The sequence below is a fragment of the Haemaphysalis longicornis genome, unplaced genomic scaffold, assembly GCF_048455015.1.
Source record: "Haemaphysalis longicornis isolate Haplotype H1 unplaced genomic scaffold, Haemaphysalis longicornis Haplotype H1 scaffold_17, whole genome shotgun sequence".
Classification (NCBI taxonomy): Eukaryota; Metazoa; Arthropoda; class Arachnida; order Ixodida; family Ixodidae; genus Haemaphysalis; species Haemaphysalis longicornis.
Window position 1 is genome coordinate 1,402,060 of NW_027526276.1, and position 17,755 is coordinate 1,419,814.

General features: G+C 46.4%; 1 protein-coding gene across 1 annotated transcript in view; it reads left to right on the forward strand.

Annotated features, from left to right (window-relative positions):
* Nucleotides 1–3,424: 3,424 nt before the first annotated feature.
* LOC144166376 (uncharacterized) overlaps nucleotides 3,425–17,755 on the forward strand; it is a 33,334-nt gene continuing 19,003 nt past the window's right edge. Inside the window, exons 1-2 of the mRNA XM_077695892.1 lie at nucleotides 3,425–3,628; nucleotides 15,214–15,310. Of these exons, the coding sequence (XP_077552018.1) occupies nucleotides 15,235–15,310 (76 nt within the window). The 5' untranslated portion in view covers nucleotides 3,425–3,628; nucleotides 15,214–15,234. The remainder of the gene's footprint in view (nucleotides 3,629–15,213; nucleotides 15,311–17,755) is intronic.

The window sequence follows — 17,755 nt, forward strand, 5'->3', positions numbered from 1 at the left end:
TGACGAGCAAACGACTTCTCATAGTAGTCGCAGAAGCTACGTTCGATGCTTGCCTGGTCGTCCTCCACCACATCTATCCCACATTATATCCCCGCCCAAACTGCCCGGCATGTGGCGCTCGAGATACCACGCCACACGCCATTTGGGAATGCCCCTCTTTACCCCCGCTCCTTTTACCCAACCCTCCCACTACCTGGCTGGAGGTGACCGGGAGCTCCTCGCCCGAGCTACAGCTCCTGACCGCCACTAGGGCTCAGGATTACCTGGCGCGCCTCCCTCACCTGAGGGACACTCGCTAGGACTGAGCCTCGTCAGAAATAAAGTTATTCTCTCTCTCTCTCTCTCTCTCTCTCTCTCTCTCTCTCTCTCTCTATCCTTATGTAATTCTTCCAGCGGTGCCTTCAGTGTTCGAATATCATCCTTTAACGTCCCGGGCGACTTGCATTCTTTTTTGACACAAACATCAAGGCTACTTCGTAGCACTTCTTTACATTTGCCCTCCTTGTTAAGTGCGCCCGATCTTTCCAGGGCTTTCATTTTTAGCTTTTGTTTGAGAAGCTCTCATTTAAAGATAATGTTTGTGTCGCCTTCGCCGCTAAAAATATTTTGTCCGCATGGGGTAACTGCCTTTATTAAGGTAGTAGTAGTCATTGTCATATACGTTACATCGTCGTCTTCCTCGTGGATTACTGGCGGGACCGGACCGTTTTACCCGCAGGCTTTCACATTTCTTCCTAACTAGAACGCGTCTGCGCGCGCTAGAACCGGCTGAAACCGGCTTCACGAACTGGGCGTCTTTAGCTGAGCTGTCTTGTGCTCCCCCGTAGAGGCGCGTACGCGCGTGAACTGTTCTCCTCGTAAAGTGCGTGCTCACGAGCGCGGTTAACGGCGGGAGTAAGTATTACCCGAGTTTTTTAAGTGCGAAGCACTTCTTAGTCGGGCCTACTCCTGCTTCCACCGCCGTCCTCCGTCCGCAGCCTAGCAACGGAGCTAGCTACCGTGCCTAGCAACGGCGCCGGATTTGCGACGCGTGAGGGCGCTCGCATGGCGCCTTATCTCCCCTCTCGCCTACTCTTCTAAAGCCCCTTTGCTACTCTCCAGCTCGCAACACCCTCTCTCGGCGCGCCAGCCAGGCCACCACACTATATAAAAAAAAAACCGCATCCGGCGCCAGGTTTCGATCCGAGGACTTTGCGGCCTCAGCGCGACGCTCTACCGACTAAGCCACGGACGCGACGCTGGTATCAGTGTTAGTAACGCGCCTTATATCTTTAACGCATTCAAACTACGTCGTCAGCGGCGTGCGTTGGCGACTCAGCGGCGTTATAGCGGCTGCAACAACCCTTAACGGTCCACTTTAGCGACCACAAGGCGGTCGTAATGACCGTCGCATACAACGACAACACAAACAAGTGCTGAAATAAATACTGTCGTTTCACTATACTTTGCGTGTGTGTGTGTGTGTGTGTGCGTGATTACATTCCCTCTCGAACATCTCTCGAACATACACGTTAATTCACCAAGATTTCCGCAGAGGGACAAACGAGGCGTGTTAAGCCGAACGTGATCACGAGGGGGTGTTAATGTAACTAACGGGCAAAATGCCACCAAACTTCAACAAACTCCCCCTCATAGCATCACCCCGTGCTTCGCACTTCCTCATACTCCCCTTCGGGGAAATGCGGGGGAATTTTTTTATGACACCGCATACACTACGGCCAGCAACATGCAGAAATGTCTCACCAGCAACGCATTTGTGCTAAAGGTCAGGCCGGATTTAAGCTCTGTCGCTGTGTGCTGGGTTTTCCACATCGAAGCATGAAGCCCCACCCCCCCCCCCCCCCGGTGCGAGTAGAGTTACACTACCTCCATACTTCTCTCCACCTGCAGCGCGTTTTAAAGACACTAGCCGTTTTTGGGCTACTTAAATGTAGAAATATTGTTCTGTATGTATGCATGTCGGTCTGTTGGTGGCTTGATTCAGCCACCCGTCCAACGTGAAACCGAAGCTGCGCAAAAGTCTTATATACCCACAGCCAACTATAAACGTTTAAGTGTGGTGACAATGTTCATACTTGTCAAAATTCTTGAACAAGAACAATATATTGCGCAAATATAAGGCTGGAAATCAATACATAAGGAATATTTGCAGTGTTCCGTTGTTAAAAAATTCTGTATGCTAGGCTTTTGCAATAGCAAACGAAATACATTCACTGCTGAAACATTTTAAGTAATGAAATGGCAACAATAATAAAAGGTTCCACTAAATTGGTTCCACGTTCCAAGCACGCGTGGAGATGGGCAAAGTGATTGTTTAAACGTTTTAGTAGGGTGCTTGATTCACGCGAGTGTCCGCGGTGCGGCAGCGCTAACATCAAGGCACCCGGCGTGGAACATTGAAATGCGGTATATTTAAACTCACTTGAGCAAACCTCTGTCGCATTTATCTTGGGAGGAACGAGACGGGAGAGGAAGAGCATGAGAGCTTAGCAGGAAAAAGAAGGAAGGCATTTACTTGGCAGGGGCGCCAGGCGACTCTCGTCTTTCGTCGACATATGCAACGAAAGGAGGAGATATGCGGCCATTTTTTCCCGACTCGTGTATAGTCGGCTCGAGCGACGTCTCTCTTCGTGCTGACACTACCCAGTGCCGCACACTCTTCGGCGGCCATCTGTGTGGGGCACCAGAGCCTGCGCTGTAATTGGCGTAGCCGCGCTATAATGAACCGCGATTGTCTGTAGTTACCAATCGTGTCTGCCCTTAGTCTGATATGTAGAGATTGGTCCACTGTTATTATAATGAAATATAGCAAATTACCAATATAGCGAAACCCCTAGACAGCAAATTCAACAAGAACGCCATCTTCGCGACATCTCTGTCTTCTCTAGGCCGTAGAGCTCTGATGTTTTTGTCATGTAGCTTGCTAACGTTTCCTGAATTGCAAAATGAGCTTTTGGCTTATAATCTACGCTGTTCTGCATGGATTTCTTTTCAACTTCAGCAGGCACGAAAGCAATTAATTTGTCGTATTGTGTTGCCCGTCATGTCACTGCAAAAGCTAGGACCTGTCAAGCAGTAAGTCGATTTTTTTCGGAGGTGTCATGCGTAACCATCGAAAGGCATGCACTACGTATAATTGTGGATCTTAGAAAGTTCTCAGTGCCATGTTAAGAGAGAGGCTTTGCTTGCGCATTTTCTTCTACTCACGTTGATAGTGTTAGTGTTGACAGAGAAACGGTATTTGTCAATAAATATTTAAACATTGTAAGGCTTTTGTGCCAATACATTGAAACACTACCCTTGTTTTTCAATGTAACGATTTTCGAAAAATGAAACCTCGTGTATGTGTTTCAAGTTTCACGTATGGTATTTCCAGGAAGACTTATCAATGTGGCTTCAGGCTTCACAAGGTTAAAGAAGCCTCGGTCCTGGGTGATACGAGGGGGTGTTATATTTCGTACGTCCACTTCAGCTCATATCAGAGATTGCTCAAATCGGGGCTTTCCACTCGTTCACTTCTCCTTTTCTAGGCCCGTAGTTCTCACTGGTTTCAAGAGAGGTCTCGCAGAGGGCCGTCTTTGCGTATGACTGCTCGACCTTAACAACACTTTCGGCGGAGATTTACCAGGTAAGAACTGTGCTTTCTGTGAAAGTCCTGCGAACCCGGAACAGTGGATGTTACGTGATAAATGTTCTTATTTCTTGCAATAATTTACAATATGGTTCCAGTTACCCTGTACTGCAATTTTGCTGTGGTATGCTGGCTCCCTTAAATTAAGAGCACTCATGCATCAATTGGTTTAGTCGCCCATTTATGATTTATGATAATGTTTGGTACAACATTAGTACACCACTCAATAAAGCACACTTCAGTGTAGCCTCGATTTAGGCGCAAACGCTAAGTAGTAAGCTAAGCGCGTCTAACTGCTCTTCTGCAAGGAAACTCACTTATTTAAGCATGGGGCAAGTGTAGTCCTTTGAGACTGGTTTCCGATGTTAGCAAAGACTACGGGTCTCATAGGCGCTTCGAACAGGGTGGTTCCGTCACAAAAGACATTCTAAATTTTGGGGTTGTACGCTAGCCATGTGAGGAATTAACGCCAGGGACAGGTTTCTGGAAGAAATTTATTCAACTAGGGAGAAGCTTGAAAAAGTCGTTCAAGAACCAAAATGGCTTAAGAAAAAAAACATTTTAATGGTCACCGTTCAGAGATAAGCCTGGCGTATAATACTTTAAACGTGCGTTTAAGATAAACTACTTTGCTTTCTCAGGGCGCGCAGTACGAAGGAACGCCAAGTGTACTCGCAAACGCCAAAGAACAACGAGATTGAGAGGCCCGTTCTGTACCCGCTATGAAGATGTATAAACCAGTTCAATTTCCCCACTAAAACACAAGTGAGGGGAAAGCGGGTTCCACTAGGGAAAATGGACAACGTTTCGTTCTTGCAGTGATAATACCGGGCCTTCTGTGTTAGGAAGCGCTGTTTGCATTTTGTTCGCATTGCAGGCCATTAACTCGATGGACAGATGAAATAAGAAAATTCGTAGGCAAGGAATGGACATGGGCAGCACAGGACAGAAACGGATGGAGGTCAATGAGGGAGGCCTTCGTCTTGCAGTGGCCCCAGATACGCTGCTGATAATGATGATCATGAATAACTACAAAGAATACGTAGCACTCCAATTAGACTTGAGAACACGCCGACTCGACTGAGGTTGACGGTCGCTGCTTCATAATTCTGGTAACATTGGTTATAATGGTAAAATCTTGTAATGTTGCTAATGAGTGACAATGACGGGGGTGTTCAATACCCTTGCAAATCCCAGAATGTTTTTCGGTGTTGGCATTTCGTCCTCATTTCGTTGGCACAAATATTTTCACGCGGCATTCTGCTTCTCCGTTGTTTCGGCTACGAGAATTCAAGGGTGTTTTATAATACATGAAGTTCGCACAGATTCAATTTCGGTGTAAAAGACACCATGCGCTTTAGCGTACGCTTCCACCTTTTTAAAAGTTTACATTGTAGTAGACGTATTTTGAAAGTGACCATTGTGGTGAGGAATAGAGGCTTACAAATTGGGACTATAGTTGCGAGGCAAACGAAAAAAGAAACACCTCCCGTGGTCGGAATCAAACCAGAGTTCGACGCATTATAAATACCACTTCTATCCGATTTCTCTTTTCGACAAGGGCCAAGCAGTTCAAATTTGGAGACGGGTGCATGGCCGTGCAAAATTAGAAACTTTTGTGTCATTCCGTGTTACGGCTACGACGGTTGAACGCGAAGCTTTCTTCGTGCGAAATGAAATAGCGAAAGGTCAAAGTAAAAGCCTCTGCTCTGAAACGTCCAACTGCGAGCGAGTCAAAGTCAAAGCTTAAAGAGTCGAAGCCCAGCCCGTTGGCGAGTGGAAGTCCAAACTAAGATGACAGCCAAGGAGTTCCTCGCCACAATGGTTCGCGTTCAACAATCACCGTCGCTTGACGAAGGGGTGCATGATATTTTTAATGCTCCTACTACAAAATGTATTATTGTTGTGTGTATAATACCTGCAGGCAAACTGTATCAACATGCGAGCTTTAATACAGCTAAAGAATGTTCGACAGTAGCATCGCGGTCAAACAAAAACTTTCACGGGTGCTGCACCTGTAATGCCTGAATTGCAGCTTTTATGGCTGTTTTGAAAGGCCGGCGTTCGATATGATGCCCCACTCTTTCTTGCATCAAAGAGGTCAATTTTATTGGGTAGAAGGCCGAGTGCGTAAACAAGAAAAATAACGAAAGAGCTTCCCCATAATCCCTTAGGGGCACGCAATTTTTCGGAGGCTTAAACAAGTTTGAAAAAGGCTTGCGGTTGACATGTAGCTTTCGAAGAGAAACTAGCTACGGATGCTTTTAGCGGCTATTCTGAAGAAACATGAGCAAGCAAGTGCTTTCTAATTGTAGGTGCAGCACTGGCACAAAGTCGACATCCTCTCTTGTGTAACAAAAGATGCGCTGTGTCAAAGTCGAAATCCTCTCTTGTGTAACAAAAGATGCGCTGCACAGACGTACCGTGTTTCACCATGTGCTTCAGGGAACCTGCAAACCGCTCAAAACACACGCCAACGTCGTACCTCTGTTCTCGCTGTCAGCAATGGGGCAGTGTTCCACAGATTCCATGCGGGTATGCTCCCGACGACACCGGCGGAGGAGATATTCCAGACGGCGTTTGGGTACAAAATAATTTCCGTACGTGCGTCACACTGCCCTGTATAGTGTTTTTTTATATTCGCATGGCGTTCCAAGATGGCACATCGCTCATAAATAGCGGTCGTCACTCCCAGTTTTTTTTTAATTTTACTGTTTTGAATAATGTGTCCAAAAAGAACATTTGTCAAGTGAATATTGTTATTTTCTCACTTGGTAATAAAAATGGATCCTGCCCTTTCGAATACTGCAACCTTTCCGGTGGAACATCCTGTGTTTATGGTTGTCGATTCTTATTCACGCCGTGAGCCTAGCAGCGCGTAAATGGTGTGTTACTATTTTTTTTATATTGCCATGGAAAACAGGATTATCTTAAATGAAATAGATTAACATTCCTAAAATAGAAAATCGCTACGCGGTTTCCTCTAAACGACCTTCACACGAATAGGATCTCATTTTTATATAGGTTTCCTAAAAAAACAGAGACGGACTACTTAAAGGCGGAGGTGCAGTCACTTTATCGAAAAAAGAAAACATAAAACACTGGAAAGGAGTTTAAAACAGCTTATTGTGACTTACCTAGAGCACAGTTTCAATGGATGAAAATACGATCCTTTTAAACAGCATAGCTCTGTGGTGGCGTAGGCAATACAAAGTGGTGCCCCCTCCGTTTTGAAGGACGAATCGCTTTATAAAAAAATCAGCAATTGGTTTTTTGTGAAGCACATGAAAACTCTTTTCTTTCTTACCAAATTTGCCCCGCTTTGCTTACACATTCCCAGGCCGGGGTAAATCATTGTCACTTCAACTCAGTGTTCAGCGGGTGATTTGGCCTATGTCTTAGAAGAAGCTTCTTCGGAAAATAAGACAATTATAGATTGGTGTGTTACATTAAATTCGTTGAAATTCTGGGTTTAAAGCGCCGAAGCCACCTCTGGGCAGAAAGGCGCACGATAGTGGAGGGTTCCCGATTATGTAGGCCACTTGGGATACCTAACGCGCGCCGAAATATCAAAACACAGGTTTTTTCGCTTTTATTCTCCACAAGGAAGCGACCTTTACTTTTGTTTGGATTGTTCATTACATTGCAAGTTAATTTCGGACACTGGATGGCGCATGAAGCACGGCTTGTTCGGCGTTAATGTTTGGCGTCCAGTCTACGGCTAAAAGTTCCATTCGAGGGCGACTTCAAAACAAAGAAATTTTGATTTGATGATTTGATCAATAAAGGTTAAGAGAAAAGGTGTGGGATCAGCCTCACAAGTCCAGAAGACCGCGAGTCCTCTAGACTCTTAGTGCTCTGTCCGACATGGATGCTGAAGGTCCGGCGCTGAGCTGGACAGCGCGGCCTGTCACATATCGGGTTATGCTTCGGGTACGGATCAGGATTGAGTGGAATGTAGTAGACTACATAATAGGGTGAGAGGGGGATACTTCAATTCGAGCAATTAAATTTGAGAAGGGAAGGGGAATAAGCGGGGCGGCAGTTTAATGGTGCGATGTGCCGGTCTGAAGCCGGCGCAATGTGTGAGAATCGTTGTTGGTAAGGGAGCGTAAGCACTAACATAGGTTATTCTCGGGCGAAGATATTGCACGAGGGTAGTAACATAGGTCACATTGAGCCATCCGAGCCACCAAGAGCATCCCGCCTTTGCGAAGGGAATGCCTGGGCGTGTCGTTCTCAGGCGGTAACGTGAGCTGCCTCGTTCCCAGATGGGCTTGAAAGGACTGGTGTCCAGAGTATGGTGATGCAGTTGTCTGTTGTTACAGCTCGAGGGTAGTAGAGGACCATGCCCGGTTTTCTTGTAAAGCTTTATAAAAGTGGTGGACATGTTGGGAATCAACGATTACTGTGAAATATGGTTTACTGTGGTGGGTCGTTGTGGTGTGCTCTTTGCCAAAGGCCTGTGCCGTGTCGAGGGATAGACGAAGGCAGGATGCCACAGAGGCCAGTTCACCTGGTTAGGTCATCGTGACGATGATCGTTCTCGGTGATCCACAGTATCAGGCTATATCCGCGCCATGGGATGTAGATGTCGTCAGAGTAATAAAGCGAAGCTTCCTTTGGCACCCCAAGTTTTTAGGGCTCCACTGTTGCTGCTGCTTTCCGGGCTAGTGCGATGCTGGGTTTTATCTTACACCAAATTACACAGTTGACCTCCAGACTGAGCGCTCGCAGGGATTTAAAATCGGCTCCCAGGAGGGCCTGGTTAAGTTGCGGCATATAAGGCGGGCTTCTGCGGACTCGGACCGTCGGTACCGCAAGGAGGTGACTTGTGGGGAAGAGGGGATCTGGGGAAGCCACAGTTCTTGCATGTAGGACGTTAGCATCGCTTGGAGCCGGGGCCTATTTACTAGAGAGATGGTCACGTTCAGCTCTACTCGTTCCGTCTGGTATTTAGCGATGCACTCGGTACGGCTCATCATTCGAAAAAAGTCCGCAACTACTCCAAGCACAAAATATGTTACATGCCAGTTCCTCTGAACGCATATACACCGCCACGAAAGCTTCGAATGGCGTTCCCGCCTATGCGTGGTATCTGCCAATCTTTTTTTCTCGGGAAGTTTGCACTGATTCTTTTTTAGAATATTAGGTAGATATGTCTCGGGATGGGTGCCAGTAGCACTCTTAATTTGATGTCCGATGGGAGCACAGGTGAGATGTTGACGGAACTTTGGTTCGGTTTGCCGAGTGTTAGGTATACCCTTGCGCCGGCTGGTGGAGGATATAGCGGATGAATTGGGACATTCACTGTTCTTGTTCAATTTTGGAGAGAGTAATATGAAGTCTTATTAGTTGTAATTTCTCAGTCGAGGTGTAGGCTGGTAGCTAGATTTGGGATTTATAAGCTTTGGGTAATAGCGGATCCAGCTTGGCTTTCGCTTCAGGTTTGAAGGTGATTAATGGTGTAAGTCGACTGAGAAATAGGGCTCGAACGAACCTGCGATAGTCGGTTTTTCTGATTCCGTTTTTTTTGACGTCGTATTAGTTGTTTGAGGAGTGTTTGTTCGGTTATTATTTGTGTAGTTGGCGCAAAAAAAGCCACTTTCGATACATCGTGATGAAGGGGTGCTTCCATAATTCTGATCCTGAGAACTTTTAATACATTAGCTTATTACCTCAAATTGCGAGTTGGGGGGTCTAGTCCAATTGTGCGAGGGCAGAGCACAAAGAGTGCCGACTTCATGGGTTCAAACTTTAGGTCTCAATTTCGGAGATATGCTATGGAATTGGGATCTGCTTGCTGGAAGGAATATTGTTGATTCCTCAGATCAGGGTAGACTCTCAGAAGTGAGGCCTCAAGTTTGGTATGAAGAATTCGGAGATGCTGACGCATTATTCAAGATCCACCAATTGACCCGCAAATAATGTCTGTCTTTGCAAGCCCGTTATTGTCTCCTAAAATTCGTGAGCTCACTTTAGGCCAGCTTTAGCTTAGGTTTATTTCATTTTGTAGCATTACTTGACAGTTTATCACAAAACGCAACTTTTCAAGTACTTAGTCGTTGATTGTTACATAATATAGTGCCAGAATTACACAACGCCTTCATCTGAGTGGAATCTATCACGTCAAACACCCGTGCAGTGGCATTCAGAGTGTAAGAATAATACTTTAAATTATACAAACAAGGCAGATGAGGAGTCAAGAGGAAATAATTTTATTCACACGGTGTCAACAGCGGCAACAACGCTCAGGGCGGCTGGAACATCACAGCAATGCAATGCTGAATGACAACAAAATTTATTTTCGCTTTATAAGGAATAAATATAACAGGATACAATACAGAACAGGACAGCACAGGTGGACAGGAGGCGTTGTCCACTTGAAATATGTACGAAATGACTTGTATGCAATCAGTGTTATGGTCAAATTTTCTCGTCTTGGTGCAGGCAACTTTGGAATCGTCTGCCCTTTATTATAATATAATATTATGCTTACCCGCTGTGGCGCGAAGCGAAGGTTGAACGATTTTAGAAATATCTTACACAAATTGCTGTTTCCTACATAGTTTTTCCTACATAGCAAACGCGTCCGCTCTTCCCTTCGTGCCTGACGCACCTTGAAACCTGATCGGTCCTCCGTTTCTGCTTTTCGTTTGTGACTATAGAATTAGTCAATTGCTGCAATTGCAAGGAAGCCGTCCAATACCTGCGACGTCGGTGTTATGACGTAATTCAAGCGCTCGAATAACGCCAAGACCCTGAAAGAGAGAAAGATTTTTTTAGCACATTGCTAAGTCATCTGACGGTTTCACTGCAGGAATTTCGGACTGTGTTACTCTGTGATACCATATGCTAAGTACTGGGTGTGTTTCTTCAGCTTGTTCGAAAACATTTATTTAAATTATTTAATTTAATTTAATGTTGAAAGACTTTCTCAGGGTCGCTTTAAGATATGGAGGATAGGCGAGGCCCGAAGAGGGTAGAAGGATGTTATAATCCCCTAAAACTGAAATGGTGGATAAGGTTCGTGAACTAAATGAACGTCCAGGTTCCGGTAACAGAAATTCGCTGGAATCAGTATGGTGCAATCAAGCTTGACGCTGCGGATGTAAGAGGAGCGCTGGACGAAGAGTTATGTCTGGACATTTGTAATCCTCAACAAGCTTTCATGATGCGATGGGTATATTCTTTGTATTTTTTGGCAACTTGGAAAAGTATGACTTTTGTTTTATTGTTGTCTTTTTGTTATCTATTTGAGGGGCACCACCGCGCTACCTTCCGCAGTTAGGTATTCACCTGTTTTTGATATCCTTAATCTTGCAACAGAAAAAAACAGTGTCATCAACGTACTTTTCCTACTCGGAAAATTCATTTATATGTATCAGAAAAACAAGGGTCCAAACACAGAGCTTTAGGAAACACTTTGTGGCAACGGTGAGGTAATTGACGTAGTTGCTCCAATTTACAGTTATGTTGTCTAGCAGTCAGATAGATCCGGAGAAACAGTTGAGACAGTCTTTCAAACCCATCTCTCCAGTTTCAGCCGTACAATTGTGATTTTGCGAAGGAGATACCTTTAGAGCCAATAACCGCTCCGATTATGTACAGATTGTTCCTGATGCATCGTTTATAGTTACATTTAAGCCTGTTACTGCTGAAACGGTCAATCTTTCATTTTATACAGTCATCTGTTTTTGGAGGAATTGCGAGAAACGTTCACATACTAATATTTACACCCACATATAAAGTGTAAAAAATGTCGGTCAATGATTGTGGTATATAGGTATTGGTCTTGTAGTTCAGATTACGCCCAATTAAAGCTTTTTTTAAAATCCTGGGCTATACGCCATCATTTCATCAAACGTCGCATTAAACATAATTTAAAGCTGCAACCTGAACTGAAATTTGTCGTTAAACTCCTGCAAATATTGCGCAGTGCTAAGTGCAACTTTTTACTGCAAAGCACTAAATGTTTAACCCCCCCCCCCCCGTTTTCCTTCCCGTGTCATCGATTTACTCGGCGCAATTCCAGGGCTCTTGCTCACCACCGCTGACAACTCTTTCACAGTTATTTTCTCCCTCGCCTCCACCGATGACCCTTTGGCAAGTTGCGCAATCGGCAGCTAACGGCGGTATGCGGTTATCAGATGATTGCGAAAAATGAACAGAAGCACGGATGGGCGTATAAAATGCACTTACGTTTACTACACTCCCTCATATGAAATTTGTGCGCAGCGCGAGCTGCAGTCTTCTCGGTCACGGCGCATTTCTCCCGCGTCTCAGGAAGTGTTCGCGTGATCACCGAACATAGGGCGGCGCGCATTACTCTGCTGCTACCTCGCAGTACGCCGCCACCACCGGCCAGCATATTGCAAATCGTGTTTGAACCTCCCGCGCAAATTCACGTGGTTCGGATCAGCCCCGCACAAGAGAGCAGCTAGCATGCTGTTGCGTATTGTGTTTGAACCTCCCGCGTAAACGTCGCGTGGTTTGGATTAGCGGAGAATAGAACTGCGTCTGTGGAAAGTGCCAGGTGAGGGTGCTACTTGGTGGCGACACATGAAACATGTGTGAGGAAAAGGGAGTGAGAGAGATGACGTCGTAGCCGCACGTGTCGTACTCCACTTCACCCTTCGCTAGACGCTCCTCTCCGTTTTCTTTCTTTCGTCACTGCTGCGTTCGCTCACTCGGTTATGCGGACATAAACAGACGCCGCTCCCACGAAGCCCAGGTAACGGGTGCCAAAGGCTTCCCCCTAAAACGGCCCATAAACGGCGTCACCGTTTCCACTCAAATTCGCTTAGACAAGTAGCTACGAATCCATCCCGGTAGAAGAGAAACTTCCCCAGTTGGAAAGCCGGATTGAGCCCATATTTCTTTTTCATCTTGGAAGGCGTTCCCATCGACATTTTCGCCGGTGTCTTTCGGGCATACGTATGCGCCATCACCGGTTACCTGTTTATGGGTGTACGGTTTTCGGGTACAAAAAGAAGGGCGTGCACGCACAGCTAGGCATCATGCTGCTACCGATGAAATTCCGGTTGTGCTGGCATTAAGATATCGAAATTACATGGGTGTATGCGATTAGTCGCCTGTCCTACTCCATCGAGCGGTTCGGGTGTGGGTTGATGTGTTACACCGACATCTTACAAAAACAGTGAGATGCATACTACGGGGAAAGAAAACGGACAACCACATGTTTGTACACGAGAAAGAGCTCAAGGGCTTCCAGGTTTTACATCGTTATGGAACGGATGCCTGCCGTTCGTTTGGAGTAAGAACAAGAATCGAATGGTTGGCCCGAACACAAGCGCGAATGGGTGCAAAAACAACGGAAAGCTGCTGACACCGCTGTAACCGCCTCAAGTTTAGCTCGTGGAGTAGCGGCGAATCCCTACCCGGTCAACAGCAAATTGCCCGCTTGGAACGCCGGTGTGAGCCATTATCACTTTTTCAGAGGGCTTTCAGGGGATATTTTCGACAGTGTCTGTCACTTATAAGCACGCGCTCATGACCGGTGGCCGGTTTATGCGTGCGCAGGTTTGAAGTGGAGAATAGTGGGAGGGAGGAGGGAGGCGTGCCCACGTAGCCACAGGTTTTATGCCCGTTCTGTAGGATGGCATGTCCATTGTGGTGGTGCGAGATTTAAACGCGGACGTTAAACGGCCAAATGGGACCTGTCCGAAGTCCTTATTTGCAGGGCGGATTGGGTTTGTGAGTTATATTATGTTCAGATTACCGACGCAAAACCTGTTTTGCCATTTATAGACGTAAAAAGATGCCATGTGACGCAGTTCGGTTGGCTGACGTGGGGTGACGTAGTTCTTCAAAGTTGCTACAAGAGTTGAGGAAACAGTCTGAACCCGTCCTTACACAAACAGTAAGATGCTTACAACGAGGGATAGATACAGGCAGTTCTATGGCTATCTGCTTAGAACAAAGCTTGGATCCGTAAGAGCTTCATTTGTCTAATCGGCTTGGAAATATGCTCCATCGCAAATTAGGCTAAACATGTTTTGTTTCGTGCACTCCGTGCACTGCGTCCAGCTTTGCAGGTCATCTTCCTTCACAGAGTGGAAAGGCGCAAATTTTTTGGTGTTTAAATAGCTTTACATTTGGATCATCGTGCTCGTATAGCAATTTCTTTATACACAACCACTTGAAGTAAGGGTGTGACTGCAGGAAACGTTCATATTTTCCTTTCATACCCGTTAAACCCACATTCTACATTTTTTCACAAGCGCTAGGCGGGGCGATATAGAAAAACATGAATGTTATTTTATGTAATGACATAGGTAATTACGTCCAAAATTCTTCTGTCCATGGTGATTTCTTTGGGTAACGTCAATGCGGAAACGTTTTTCTGTCTGTTCTCAAAGGATTGATTTTGGTAGTAGGTATTGTCCCTCAATTTTTACAGGCTCTCGTGTTTTTGTTTTGGCAGCGGGAAGTACGATTTGGTTTGCCCAGGCACGTACAGATTGTGTTGCACGCAACCAATACAGTAAACCAAGAAGTTGCGCGCAACAAATTCAGTAAAAAATGACGTCAACGTTTTTATTACGCGCTACATCTCAAAATTCCAATCTCTCTCATGTCGATCACTTGACGGCACGATACCAATTTTCTAACAAAAAATGCTGTGGTTAATGCGTGCAATTTGATCTGAAGATTTATATTTTCACTAGGAAGAAGAAATGCGTAGGATAGGTAAGTAATATCAATAAGAATAGTGCAAGAAGATGAGCTGGAAACATTGTTTCGTTGGTGCTGATGTAGTTTGGTCATGTGGCGCTAGCCTACATAATATGTCAGCCTGCTCTGGGTGGCCAATAGCACAGTGTTCCACATCTTCTACCAGCCCCATATAACTTCCACAGAGAAGATCACACCAGGGCCAGCTTGTATCACAAAGGGTCTTTGTTGACCCTTTTCGGAAGCGGTATAATAGAGCGACTGCCGCTCTTCTTAGTCCCTTATTTACACAAGGGTTATGCACTGTATTAAAATTGCATTGAAGTCTGTCGGTAACTTTATTGGGATACCTCGTATAGTTTAAAACTAACACGTTTAGAAAAAGCTACGCAGCATTTTTCTTTGTTTTAGTGCGTAAACAATACAGGATCAAGTGTTACTGCATTTTTAAGCAGCTACATACTAAGAATGGGACCTGGAGTATTTAATAAAGAGCTAATTGATGAAATTTGTGATTTATATGAATAACGACCTCAATCATTTTGAATAGTAACCGCAACAAATGACGTCATTGCGCACAGTTAAAACGCGTGAAATTGATACATGCCCCGCAGAGACATAAAGCGAAGTACCGCGAAGCCACCCAACAAAAATTGGGCTTTTTTCGTCGTTTATGGGGGCAAAGAAATCGTTAAAGATCGAAATTAAAAAAGATGCACTTTTCGAAAAGTAACAAACAATTAGTAGCTTTCACTGCACGAGTGCTGCTGGTTTTTGTTGGGCTAAAAGTTTAACGTTTTCAGATTGTTTGACTAAGCGGAGACAAGCGGGAAGTGGACTGACTAATGTATCATATTCTACCTTTTGTTGGTGTCTGGTCGCAGCCCTAACAGATCCTCATCAGCATGGCTTCCCAGGGGATGCTGCCAGCTTTCATTTTCTTGGTGGTGTCATACCCGCTTGCTGGCGTATGTTTCTCAGGTAAGAATCAATTAATCTGCATGAACCTAACAGCGCTTACGTATGCCGAAATATTTTACCTATACATTCTGCACGGTGTGTGTGCGCCGACTAGCAAAAGGGTAGTTTTTTTCGTAGCGATGAACCTTAATCTACCTCCCATCAGGACTTCATGGTGTTAGCGGTTACGAAAAATTACCACAAACGGTCGCCATCGCAGATGGTCCTTTGCAAGGCATGCGGGAAATTGGAATAAGAATTTAATCCATTGCAACTGGAGCAGCCACATTTGAGGCCCTTAAAGGGACCCTGCAACACGTTTTTTAAACTTTTTTGAAATCTTGAATGCTTGCAGAACGTAGCCAACCAACACGCCCAGTACTTAGATTGGGGGATCGCAAAGTACCTCAGCAAGAAATTACTGCCCTATTCCCATCAGATAACTTGGAAACTTGCTCAAAAGATTTTCTCTCTTTCCCGGTCTTGACGTTCTTCGACGGCCCAAATTACGCCACCGAAGCATGTAGCGGCTGTTCGCCGGTTTTCCTTCAGTTTCAGCAATGCACGCTTTTCGATACCAACTTCAAAAATAAAGCCGAGTGACGAGCAAATCAGCCGGTGCGGCAACGTGCTGGCAATAACTGTAGCTTGCGCAGTGCTTCCGGACGCGAAGGGAAGGGTGAAAGCGTTTATCAAAAGTGTTGCAGGGACCCTTTATTGACTGATGCACTATTTTCAACTCGACCGCTGTAAATAGTTTCTACCATATGGTAAACTTTTTGAGTGCATTTTCTCGGCATTTTCTCGGCATTTTCATGGCGCGCTGTACGCACTGCCGGGTATTAGAGAGTTTTAGAATAACATACGCAACCGCACCTAAACAGTTAGCGAACGCTATTTCTTTGCGTCGTTCTCACTGCGCATGGGCCGTACGTTAAGCCGCTTCTGCGTTTAGCGGACGGAAGCCGAGCGGACGCTATTTCAGCGAAATAGTGCGTGCGTGCGTGTGTGTGTGTGCGTGTGTGTGTGCGTGCGTGCGTGCGTGCGCGTGCGCGCGTGTGGGCGTGTGTGCGCGTATGTGCGCGTGTGCGCGTGTGGGCGTGTGCGCGCGTATGTGCGCGTGTGCGCGTGTGCGTGCGTGCGTGCGGGCGGGCGTGCGTGTGTGCGTGTGTGTGTGTGTGCGTGCGCGTGTGCACGTGTGCGCGTGTGGGCGTGTGCGTGCGTGCGTGTGCGTGTGTGCGTGTGTGTGCGTGTGTGCGTGTGTGCGTGTGTGCGGGTGTGTGCGCGCGCGTGTGTGTGTGTGTGTGTGCGTGTGTGCGTGCGTGCGTGCGTGCGTGTGTGCGTGGGTGCATGCGTGTGTGCGCGTGCGTGCGCGTGTGTGTGTGTGTGTGCGCGCGCGTGTGCGTGTGCGTGTGCGTGTGCGTGCGTGTGCGTGCGTGTGCTGCGTGCGTGAAATGCGACGTTGTTCGCGATGAAATGCGACGTTGTGTTTCTTCGGGCGGACAGTATGCTTCTTATGCTCTGGGTTATCTTTCTCGGGCGACGTACGACTCAACCTCGCATGGGGTATGTACTGTGGGCGTGGCTAAAAGCCTTCTCGACTTCAGCGCCAGAGTTAAGTGACTTGCTGTTCGACCCCGCAAACCGCGCGGCAGGTGAGTGCGAGTTTACGACTTGCAGGAGGAGGCAACCGATCACCGGTCAATCGCAGTTCAGACTTGCAACGCATGTCGTGACGTTGTGTTCGTTCGAAACGCCTCCCTGTATTGTTTTGAAGTTGGATAAAATGTATGCGTCGAACTCGCGCATTCGGGTCAGGGCGTTCTGTCTATTGCTCGAAAGAAGTTCCGGGGGACTTCAACGCTTTCTTTATGGAACGTACTCAGGTAAGACAATATTTATGCAGTGCTGTGGCCGTGTTGCATTCAATACTAACCGGAAAGCGTTTCTTTACAATTGTTTCGATAGTCGTAAAGTCTCCAAGCACTCCGGCACTCCGCTCGCAGATCAGCCGGCGAGTCATTTCGCAAAACATTCGACAGATGGCGCCGTATGCATTAGCGTGTCGCCACGCAAACCTGATGAGACGCTCTACTAAAACTCCGGTAGCGGTGTTTCCGTAGCGGGACGCAAAAATTGAGCGTTTAGCGTACGCAGAGGCAACAAACGCTCTACTAAAACTCTCTATTATTGCCGCATTCCCGTGTTCAGTATTATAGTGCCTGCGTGAACTAGAACAGATGCGAACAACGGAATTTCTGGTTAAAGGAACCCTGAAAGGTGTTTTGAGCAGACTCATTGAACTAGCGCAATCGTTAGGTTGGGTGGTCAACGTCACCTGTGCCAACTAACGCTTTTTTACGTGCAGCGGAAAGCTCACAATTGCGTTGGAAAGTTTGCTGCCACGTTGCCACCCTTTCCTCCGTGCTTCTGAGCGCCGCCATCTTCCCGCGTGTACGACATCGA